At 40.2% G+C, this 12,313-nt stretch overlaps 1 protein-coding gene across 2 annotated transcripts in view; it reads right to left on the bottom strand.

The window, feature by feature from the left end:
- Positions 1–205: 205 nt before the first annotated feature.
- Positions 206–12,313, bottom strand: part of PHACTR4 (phosphatase and actin regulator 4) — a 404,839-nt gene continuing 392,731 nt past the window's right edge. For both annotated transcript variants that reach the window (XM_053707046.1, XM_053707045.1), the window contains 4 exons: positions 9,235–9,296; positions 1,904–2,041; positions 1,652–1,728; positions 206–1,519 (listed from right to left, as the gene is read on the bottom strand). In XM_053707046.1, the coding sequence (XP_053563021.1) occupies positions 1,504–1,519; positions 1,652–1,728; positions 1,904–2,041; positions 9,235–9,296 (293 nt within the window). In that variant the 3' untranslated portion in view covers positions 206–1,503. The remainder of the gene's footprint in view (positions 1,520–1,651; positions 1,729–1,903; positions 2,042–9,234; positions 9,297–12,313) is intronic.

Consider the following 12,313-nt stretch of genomic DNA (forward strand, 5'->3'; position numbering starts at 1 on the left):
ACCGTGCATGTGTTCATTCTGCTGAAGCTATGGTCTGGATAGCACCTTCCACACATGGAAATGCTTAGGGGGGGAACTTGCTGCAAACAAAACAATGCCTGAATTAAAGTGGCTGGCATTATATATTTAGAAATGTATGTTAGTTCATACTGTTATATGTCCCTTTAATTAAAAAAACAAAAAACAAACAAAAAAAAAACACATGTTTTTTCTAAAATAATTTGTTCTGTTTTATTTTTATCATTAAAATTCAGATCTAGTCAAACGGATATACAGACGCTGATCCTATCCACATTTATATATATATATATATATATATATATATATATATATATATATATATATATATATATATATATACATACATACATACATACATACACACACACACACACACATACATATATATATACACATATGCACATACATACGGACGTAAAATTCCAGTTGAGAGTGCCTGTCAGTAATGTCATAGGGAGAGCAGTTTGGTGTATATGGAAACACACACATTTAAAAATTCAGAGGGCCCCTCAAGACCAGAAAGTTTCAATAATGCACACTAAAGGTTTAGTATAAGGCGTAGTGTTAATTAACCGTTTGTATTTTGATAATCCTTCCTATATTCCACTTCCAACCATGATTTAAAAAAAACAAAAAAACCCAATATATATATATATATATAAAAAAGTTCTCTCTTTCTATAGAACCATCTCCTCAGTTTGAACAAGGAAATAGAGTTCAATAGATTAATGATATATTTTGTTATTAACCGTTACATGTCAATAGGGTCTTTAGTGAAGTCCTAGTTAAGAATCAACCCCATATGCATTGTTAAGGTATGTAGTGGGGTCACAGGGTATATGACACCTGTATAGGCCTTGGGTGTATGAGCAGCAGCTGCAGAGTAAGCAGATTTGGGGAGCAAAGGCATAAAATGCATAGATCACAATCAATCGTTTTACATCCCACATTCTGCATGATAAATTAATCCCTGAGCAGTATTGCAACTCCTGAAGCACCTCAAAGAATGACAGTATGACCCCAGCCCTGCCAGGGAGTACAAGAGCTGCCACTTTGTAGGGTGCTGTTAAATTTCATAAAAATCCTGGAGAAAGGGCCAGCCTTAGTCCCGTATTTTCTCCCGCAATAAGGCACCTGGGAACTGCAACCACTGTTAGCCGACAGTGTACCTAAGTTATGAAGGGAAATAAAGTTATCTGCAGTATCCAAGTTGTGAAGGAATAATTTCGTTGTGGTCCATCATTTCAAGGGTTTCTGAGGGTTCCAGTTATATCTCCAATGTCCACTTTACAGAAAGAGGCAGTAGGGAAGCACAGAAGGGTCATGGGAGCTTCTTATAATCCTGTATTGCTTTTCAGACATCTTAATTAGGTGCAGGAATAAGGACTGCCAGTGGTCATGTCTTGTTGTTGGCACAGAATAGAGAGGCCAGTAATAAGTGCTTTTTGCCCCATATTAATATCTCTGCACCCAGGCAGCAGGTTAAGGCCGATGGAACCTGCAAACAAAAGAACCATTATTAAATATTAATTAAGATATGGACCAACAAACTGGAAGTATAAAAACAGGTGGTTATCTAAGGTCACTGGAGGGTAATCTATCGCGTAAGGACCTGAAGAAGACTACTCACCTGGTGTAGTGTTTACTTTCTGCATGAACTTGCATTTCTGAGCTCTTAAACTCGTTAAGTTCCTTGCGTATTGCAGCCTTTGATATAAATGAAAACAGATGGTAGGACATTACATTTGGTCAAATAAATAGTTAAGCTATAAAAGAAAATATTCTGTTTTAAAAAGTCGTGCGGATGCTCCCCTTGTCAATGTGTGCCATTATGTATGTGTTAGAGAAGCGGCATTGACAAAAACACTAAACACTACCTCACCTTATCTGCAGGTGTTAGCTTAGTCCATGGTTTGTCTGCCCTTCTGTCATAGTCGTGCGCATCCGTTACCTCCACATATTCATTAAACCGAAGTATTTTTCTCTCCAACAGTTCGGCAACTGTGGGCCTCTGACTGAGCTGGAAAACAAAGAAAACAGGGGATATAGTCAGATACGGATATACTTACATAATCTTTATCTAAATACGTACATGACATTTTTACCAAACATTTTTAAGGCAGTGGTTAACTCCTTTTAAATCTGAAAGCTCTCATTTTGAATTATGAGGAAAAAAAAAAGGATACTTATAATTAATTTCTCTACAAAGTATACGCATTATATAAGCAATTTAATAAACTCATAATTTCTTACTACCCTGTAATTATATATACTAAGGTAGTAAGGGTACAGTAGACAGACCAGCTACAGTTGCGTATTTAATGCTAACATGAGGTGCCACTGATTAGTCCAGATTATATACATTATTGGCAGCTGCAATATCTACACTGTTTGTACAATGTTATGTCTAGAGTAGAGGTTTTAAAACTTGCCCTTAAGCCTCCCCAACAGGCCAGATGTGCAGGATATCTGAAGTGGAGCACAAGTGAAATAATCAGCTAATTAGTAAACATGCTTATATTGACCTGCCCTCACTCATTTAATTTAATATGGTTTTATTTTTTGTTAATAAAATGTTTTGGCCCAGTTGCACTGATATTATTGCCTAACAACATACACTGCTGTTATCACGTGGCTGGCCTGAAGTGAGCTGATGGGTCTAAGCGTTTTCTATGAGAAAAAACAGAATTTATGCTTACCTGATAAATTACTTTCTCCAACGGTGTGTCCGGTCCACGGCGTCATCCATTACTTGTGGGAAATATTCTCTTCCCCAACAGGAAATGGCAAAGAGCACAGCAAAAGCTGTCCATATAGTCCCTCCCAGGCTCCGCCCCCCCAGTCATTTGACCGACGGTTAGGAGAAAAAAAGAGAAACTATAGGGTGCTGTGGTGACTGTAGTGTATAGAGAAAGAAATTCTTCAAACCTGATTAAAAAAACCAGGGCGGGCCGTGGACCGGACACACCGTTGGAGAAAATTTATCAGGTAAGCATAAATTCTGTTTTCTCCAACATTGGTGTGTCCGGTCCACGGCGTCATCCATTACTTGTGGGAACCAATACCAAAGCTTTAGGACACGGATGAAGGGAGGGAGCAAATCAGATTACCTAAACAGAAGGAACCACGGCTTGCAAAACCTCTCCCCCAAAAATAGCCTCCGAAGAAGCAAAAGTATGCAGAGAAGACCAAGTCGCTGCCTTACATATCTGATCAACAGAAGCCTCGTTCTTAAAGGCCCATGTGGAAGCCACAGCCCTAGTAGAGTGAGCTGTGATTCGTTCAGGAGGCTGCCGTCCGGCAGTCTCATAAGCCAATCGGATGATGCTTTTCAGCCAGAAAGAAAGAAAGGTAGCAGTAGCTTTTTGTCCTCTCCTCTTACCAGAATAAACGACAAACAAGGAAGAAGTTTGTCTGAAATCCTTTGTTGCTTCTAAATAGAACTTTAAAGCACGGACTACATCTAAATTGTGTAACAAACGTTCCTTCTTTGAAACTGGATTCGGACACAAAGAAGGAACAACTATTTCCTGGTTAATATTCTTGTTGGAAACAACTTTTGGAAGAAAACCAGGCTTGGTACGCAAAACAACCTTATCTGAATGGAACACCAGATAGGGTGGATCACACTGCAAAGCAGATAGTTCAGAAACTCTTCTAGCAGAAGAAATAGCAACCAAAAACAGAACTTTCCAAGATAGTAACTTGATATCTATGGAATGTAAGGGTTCAAACGGAACCCCTTGAAGAACTGAAAGAACTAAATTTAGACTCCAGGGAGGAGTCAAAGGTCTGTAAACAGGCTTGATTCTGACCAAAGCCTGTACAAAAGCTTGTACATCTGGCACAGCTGCCAGTCGTTTGTGTAACAAGACAGATAAAGCAGAAATCTGCCCTTTTAGAGAACTCGCAGACAATCCCTTATCCAAACCTTCTTGGAGAAAGGAGAGGATCCTGGGAATTTTAATCTTACTCCATGAGAATCCCTTGGATTCACACCAACAGATATATCTTTTCCATATTTTATGGTAAATCTTTCTAGTCACAGGTTTTCTGGCTTGGACCAGAGTATCTATCACTGAATCTGAAAACCCGCGCTTTGATAAAATCAAGCGTTCAATTTCCAAGCAGTCAGCTGGAGAGAAACTAGATTTGGATGTTCGAATGGACCTTGTACTAGAAGATCCTGTCTCAAAGGTAGCTTCCATGGTGGAGCCGATGACATATTCACCAGGTCTGCATACCAAGTCCTGCGTGGCCACGCAGGAGCTATCAGAATCACTGAGGCCTTCTCCTGTTTGATGCTGGCTACAAGCCTGGGAAGGAGAGGGAACGGTGGAAACGCATAAGCTAGGTTGAACGACCAAGGCGCCACTAATGCATCCACTAGAGTCGCCTTGGGATCCCTGGATCTGGACCCGTAGCAAGGAACCTTGAAGTTCTGACGAGACGCCATCAAATCCATGTCTGGAATGCCCCATAATTGAGTCAACTGGGCAAACACCTCCGGGTGAAGTTCCCACTCCCCCGGATGAAAAGTCTGACGACTCAGATAATCCGCCTCCCAGTTGTCTACTCCTGGGATGTGGATTGCAGATAGGTGGCAGGAGTGATCCTCCGCCCATTTGATGATTTTGGACACCTCTCTCATCGCCAAGGAACTCCTTGTTCCCCCCTGATAGTTGATGTAAGCTACAGTCGTCATGTTGTCCGACTGGAATCTTATGAATCCGGCCTTCGCTAGTTGAGGCCAAGCCCGGAGAGCATTGAATATCGCTCTCAGTTCCAGAATGTTTATCGGGAGAAGAGACTCTTCCCGAGACCATAGACCCTGAGCTTTCAGAGAATCCCAGACCGCGCCCCAGCCTAATAGACTGGCGTCGGTCATGACAATGACCCACTCTGGTCTGCGGAAACTCATTCCCTGGGACAGGTGATCCTGGGTCAACCACCAACAGAGTGAGTCTCTGGTTATCTGGTCTACTTGAATCATTGGAGACAAGTCTGTATAGTCCCCATTCCACTGCTTGAGCATGCACAGTTGTAATGGTCTTAGATGAATTCGAGCAAAAGGAACTATGTCCATTGCTGCAACCATCAACCCTACTACTTCCATGCACTGAGCTATGGAAGGCTGCAGAATAGAGTGAAGAACTTGACAAGCGTTTAGGAAGATCTTCATTTTTAAAGAATCTATTATCGTTCCCAAGAAGGGAACTCTTGTCGACGGAGACAGGGAACTCTTTTCTACGTTCACCTTCCACCCGTGAGATCTGAGAAAGGCTAGAACAATGTCTGTATGAGCCTTTGCTTTGGAAAGAGACGACGCTTGGATTAGAATGTCGTCCAGATAAGGTGCCACTGCAATACCCCTTGGTCTTAGAACCGCTAGAAGGGACCCTAGCACCTTTGAGAAAATCCTTGGAGCAGTGGCTAGCCCGAATGGGAGAGCCACGAACTGGTAATGCTTGTCCAGAAAGGCGAACCTTAGGAACTGATGATCTTTGTGGATAGGAATATGTAGATACGCATCCTTTAAATCCATGGTAGTCATAAATTGACCCTCCTGGATTGTAGGTAAAATTGTTCGAATGGTTTCCATTTTGAACGATGGAACTCTGAGAAATTTGTTTAGAATTTTTAAATCCAGAATTGGTCTGAAAGTTCCCTCTTTTTTTGTGAACTACAAACAGATTTGAGTAAAACCCCTGACCTTGTTCCACAGTTGGAACTGGGTGTATCACTCCCATTTTTAACAGGTCTTCTACACAATGTAAGAATGCCTGTCTCTTTATTTGGTTTGAAGATAAGTGAGACATGTGGAACCTTCCCCTTGGGGGTAGTTCCTTGAATTCCAGGAGATAACCCTGAGAGACTATTTCTAGTGCCCAGGGATCCTGAACATCTCTTGCCCAAGCCTGAGCGAAGAGAGAGAGTCTGCCCCCTACAAGATCCGGTCCCGGATTGGGGGCTACCCCTTCATGCTGTTTTGGTAGCAGCAGCAGGCTTCTTGGCCCGTTTACCCTTGTTCCAGCCTTGCATTGGTTTCCAAGCGGGTTTAGACTGGGAGGCGTTACCCTCTTGTCTAGAGGCTGCCGAGTTGGAAGCCGGTCCGTTCCTGAAATTGCGAAAGGAACGAAAATTGGACTTATTCTTAGCCTTGAAAGGTTTATCTTGTGGGAGGGCATGGCCCTTTCCCCCAGTGATGTCTGAAATAATCTTTTTCAATTCTGGCCCAAAAAGGGTCTTACCTTTGAAAGGGATATTAAGCAATTTTGTCTTGGAAGATACATCCGCCGAACAAGACTTTAGCCAGAGCGCTCTGCGCGCCACAATTGCAAACCCTGAATTTTTCGCCGATAACCTCGCTAACTGCAAAGCGGCGTCTAAAATAAAGGAATTAGCTAACTTAAGTGCGTGAATTCTGTCCATGACTTCCTCATACGGAGTCTCCCTACTGAGCGACTTTTCCAGTTCCTCGAACCAGAACCACGCCGCTGTAGTGACAGGAATAATGCACGAAATAGGTTGAAGGAGGTAACCTTGCTGAACAAAAATCTTTTTAAACAAACCCTCCAATTTTTTTATCCATAGGATCTTTGAAAGCACAATTGTCCTCCATAGGAATGGTCGTGCGCTTGGCTAGAGTAGAAACCGCCCCCTCAACCTTAGGGACTGTTTGCCATGTGTCCTTCCTGGGGTCGACCATAGGGAACAATTTCTTAAATATAGGAGGAGGGACAAAAAGGTATGCCTGGCTTCTCCCATTCCTTATTCACTATGTCCGCCATCCATTTAGGTATCGGGAAAGCATCAGGGTGCACCGGGACCTCAAGGAACTTGTCCATCTTGCACAATTTTTCTGGGATGACCAGATTGTCACAATCATCCAGAGTAGAAAGCACCTCCTTAAGTAATCCACGGAGATGCTCTAATTTAAATTTAAATGTCACAACATCAGGTTCTGCCTGCTGAGAAATTCTTCCTGTCAGAAATTTCCCCATCTGACAAACCCTCCCTCACTGCCACTTCAGATTGGTGTGAGGGTATGACAGAAAAATTATCATCAGCGCCCTCCTGCTCTACAGTGTTTAAAACAGAATAAATAGAGAGGAGCGCCAAAAAAAGGCAGGGTCTGATATATGTAATGCTAGATCTTAGGTTCGTATAGCATTTGTTGAGTGTTAGAATGGTCTCTATGTGTATGTATCATAGGAATAAATCTAGAAGTTGGTTATAGTATATATGACACAAAATATTTATTACAATTAGCACGAAAAGCGTATACAATGTTGCACAATAAAAACAGACGTTATATAGTTAAAACAATTAAATATATAATTAAAACTATTAAATACAATCTCACAAATTAAAAACGACAGTTAAGTACATGGATCCATGTGGCCACAATTCTAAGAAGATATGGCCTAAGGCAATCTAAAATAAATAAATAAATATAGTTGTCTGATTATGATATGGTAAGTTGTTTCACTGGCGTATTTTGCACAGTGATATAAGTACAAGAATGTCACTTTAACATAGGTACAAGAATGTCACTTTAACATAACATGTGTGGTAGGTGTGATGTGTAAATAAGTGAGCTTGGTGATAAATAAAAATATGAGGTTGTGTAAAAGAATAGAATAAACGGTTTCAAATGAGATTTACAATAGCTTGTCGGTGAGCACTTGAAATATACACCACAGATAAATACAAGTACAAATGTGATCCGAAAATTGTGTGTGTACAAAAATGTATGTGTGTATAAAAAATAAATAATATAAATAAAGATAAAATCTCAAAACCTAAAAACCTTTTCTGCACAACTCAAAAATATTGTGAGCAACAATGTGTGCACAAATCAAACAATGTAAACTAAAAAACACTTCTGAGGTGTATATGTCCCTAGAATTCAGTCCATATGATGAAATGATCCTTTGAAGCTCCTGAGTTGTAATCCTAAGGATGTATAGAAGTGGAAGTCCTATAAATGCATTGAAGATCCAATTGTGAAAAAATATATATGAAAAGTTATGAAAAATTATATAAAAAATATATGAAAGTGAAAAAATAATGTGAAAGTGTAATCGTATAAAAAGTAACTGCGCAGTAATGGCGCGAAAATGAGGCTCTGCCTACTACAGAGAAAGGCCCTTCCTGACTGGGAAGGTGTCTTAACAAGTGCCTGGTGCTAAAAACGTTCCCCAATGTTATAAAAGTGTGAAATTCAACTTCAAACTGCATATAATACTTAAATAAAGCAATCGATTTAGCCCCTAAAAGTGTCTACCTGTTTATAGCCCATAATAAGCTCTTTATTCTGTTTGAGAATAAGAAAATGGCTTACCGATCCCCATGAGGGAAAAATGACAGCCTTCCAGCATTACACAGTCTTGTTAGAAAAATGGCAAGTCATACCTTGAGCAGAAAAGTCTGCAAACTGTTCCCCCCAACTGAAGTTCTCTCAGCTCAACAGTCCTGTGTGGGAACAGCAATCGATTTTAGTTACTGCTGCTAAAATCATACTCCTCTTTTAAACAGAACTCTTCATCTCTTTCTGTTTCAGAGTAAATAGTACATACCAGCAATTCTGTTTCAGAGTAAATAGTACATACCAGCACTATTTTAAAATAACAAACTCTTGATAGAAGAATAAAAAACTACAGCTAAACACCACATACTCTTCACCATCTCCGTGAAGATGCTACTTGTTCAGAGCGGCAAAGAGAATGACTGGGGGGGGCGGAGCCTGGGAGGGACTATATGGACAGCTTTTGCTGTGCTCTTTGCCATTTCCTGTTGGGGAAGAGAATATTTCCCACAAGTAATGGATGACACCGTGGACCAGACACACCAATGTTGGAGAAATTAGGATTTATTGATTTGCTTTTGTATAATGTCCTTAATGATGCAATCTTGTGTGAATTGATATGTTCTGATTGAATATCAGATTTCCCCACTATTTGTTGTTTTCTTTTCTGGGTTACGCAACAACTGTTGGATGTGCATTCAATTTTTTTTAAAATATTTTTTTTTTAAGGGCACAGTAGACCAATTTTTTTCAGCAGAACATTCTTAAAGAAAAACTCTTACAATGGGAAGCCTGAAATCTATCAGTCTCTATAACTCTCATGACTATATCAGTTAGTAAACTCCACTGCAAAAGGTCTGAAATTATCATAAAAAAAACAACAAAAAAACATTCACGGTTACCTTTCGCGTGAGACGTCTTTTGATTTCACGTTTCTCTGCCAACCTATCTGCTTCGTTCTTCTCTGCAGAGAAATAAATAAATGTATATTCATTCTAGGGCTGCAACTAACGATTATTTTAATAATCGATTAATCGGCAGATTATTTTTTCGATTAATCGACTAATCGGATAAAAAAAAAAATCAATAATGGTTTCCTATATTTTAAATAAAATCAATATACTGAGTGTTACAAATATACACTTCAGACTAAAACTTTACATTAACACAATGGTTTGTCCAATTTTTAAGCAGCAGAGAACAGTTTTATAATTAAACAAAACCAAAAACTGTTTGAAAAGAGGTAGTACTAGAAAGAGTTAGACTATAACTGTTAATAACATTCTGTTATTCACTCTTTCAGAAACTTTGCATTGAAATGCAAAAATATCAACATGTCCACATGCTCCTGGCTGAGGCTGGTTCTCTGTTTGCAGCTATATTTCCTGCAGCAGAGAAAAGGCTGTTGAGGTGTATAAGTAGGGTTTTGCCAATTTCACCAAAGTGGGATATTTATCTTTGTTAGCTCTTCACCAATGCTAAGTGTTTTCTACCTTGGCAAGGGGCCTCTCAATAAAGTAACCCTTGACTTCATTCTAACATAAAAATATCTTGAATATCTATATGCAATGGTAAAAAACTAGCTATAAGGTTAGGGGAAAAACATAATTTATGTAAGAACTTACCTGATAAAATAATTTCTTTCATATTAGCAAGAGTCCATGAGCTAGTGACGTATGGGATATACATTCCTACCAGGAGGGGCAAAGTTTCCCAAACCTTAAAATGCCTATAAATACACCCCTCACCACACCCACAAATCAGTTTAACGAATATCCAAGAAGTGGGGTGATAAGAAAAAAGTGCAAAAGCATAAAAAATAAGGAATTGGAATAATTGTGCTTTATACAAAAATCATAACCACCATAAAAAGGGTGGGCCTCATGGACTCTTGCTAATATGAAAGAAATTAATTTATCAGGTAAGTTCTTACATAAATTAGGTTTTCTTTCATGTAATTAGCAAGAGTCCATGAGCTAGTGACGTATGGGATATAAATACCCAAGATGTGGAACTTCCACGCAAGAGTCGCTAGAGAGGAAGGGATAAAATAAAGACAGCCAATTCCGCTGAAAATAATTATGAGTCAGAGAAACCTCTATGACTGAGAATCAAGTGCTCAATCTCCATACCTTTAAATTTAATGATTTGAGATCCTGATGGAAAAAAAGGACCTTGCGATAGAAGGTCTGGTCTTAACGGAAGAGTCCAAGGTTGGCAAGTAGCCATCCGAACAAGATCCGCATACCAAAACCTGTGAGGCCATGCTGGAGCCACCAGCAGAACAAACTAACGCTCCTTTAGAATCTTGGAGATTACTCTTGGAAGAAGAACTAGAGGCGGAAAGATATAGGCAGGATGATACTTCCAAGGAAGTGACAATGCATCCACTGCCTCCGCCTGAGGATCCCTGGATCTGGACAGATACCTGGGAAGCCTCTTGTTTAGATGAGAAGCCATCAGATCTATTTTTGGAAGTCCCCAGATTTGAACAATCTGAAGAAAAAACTTCTGGGTGAAGAGACCATTCGCCCGGATGTAACGTCTGGCGGCTGAGATAATCCGCTTCCCAATTGTCTATACCTGGGATGTGAACCGCAGAAATTAGACAGGAGCTGGATTCCGCCCATACAAGTATTCAAGATACTTCTTTCATGGCCAGAGGACTGTGAGTCCCTCCTTGATGATTGACATATGCCACGGCTGTGACATTGTCCGTCTGAAAACAAATGAACGATTCTCTCTTCAGAAGAGGCCACGACTGAAGAGCTCTGAAAATCGCACGGAGTTCCAAAATGTTGATTGGTAATCTCGCCTCCCGAGATTTCCAAACCCCCTGCGTTGTCAGAGACCCCCATACAGCTCCCCAACCTGTCAGACTCGCATCTGTTGAGATCACAGTCCAGGATGGAAGAACAAAAGAAGCCCCCTGAACTAGACGATGGTGGTCTGTCCTCCACGTCAGAGAGTGTCGAACAATCGGATTTAAAGATATTAACTGTGATATCTTTGTATAATTCCTGCACCACTGGTTCATCATACAGAGCTGAAGAGGTCGCATGTGAAAACGAGCAAAGGGTATCGTGTCCGATGCAGCAGTCATAAGACCTAGAATTTCCATGCATAAGGCTACCTAAGGGAATGATTGTGACTGAAGGTTTCGACAAGCTGATATCAATTTTAGACGTCTCTTGTCTGTCAAAGACAGAGTCATGGACACTGAATCTATCTGGAAACCTAAAAAGGTTACCCTTGTCTGAGGAATCAATGAACTTTTTGGTAAATTGATCCTCCAACCATGATCTTGAAGAAACAACACAAGACGATTTGTATGAGATTCTGCTAAATGTGAAGACTGAGCAAGTACCAAGATATCGTCCAAATAAGGAAATACCACAATACCCTGTTCTCTGATTACAGACAGAAGGGCACCGAGAACCTTTGTAAAAATTCTTGGAGCTGTTGCTAGGCCAAACGGTAGAGCCACAAACTGGTAATGCTTGTCTAGGAAAGAGAATCTCAGAAACTGATAGTGATCTGAATGAATCGGAATATGCAGATATGCATCCTGTAAATCTATTGTAGACATAATGCCCTTGCTGAACAAAAGGCAGGATAGTCCTTACAGTTACCATTTTGAATGTTGATATCCTTACATAACGATTCAATATTTTTAGATCCAGAACTGGTCTGAAGGAATTCTCCTTCTTTGGTACAATGAAGAGATTTGAATAAAACCACAGCCCCTGTTCCAGAACTGGAACTGGCATAATTACTCCAGCCAACTCTAGATCTGAAACATAATTCAGAAATGCTTGAGCCTTCGCTGGGTTTACTGGGACACGGGAAAGAAAAAATCTCTTTGCAGGAGGCCTTATCTTGAAGCCAATTCTGTACCCTTCTGAAACAATGTTCTGAATCCAAAGATTGTGAACGGAATTGATCCAAATTTCTTTGAAAAAACGTAATCTGCCCCCTACC

The sequence above is a fragment of the Bombina bombina genome, chromosome 3 (genome assembly GCF_027579735.1).
Source record: "Bombina bombina isolate aBomBom1 chromosome 3, aBomBom1.pri, whole genome shotgun sequence".
NCBI lineage: Eukaryota > Metazoa > Chordata > Amphibia > Anura > Bombinatoridae > Bombina > Bombina bombina.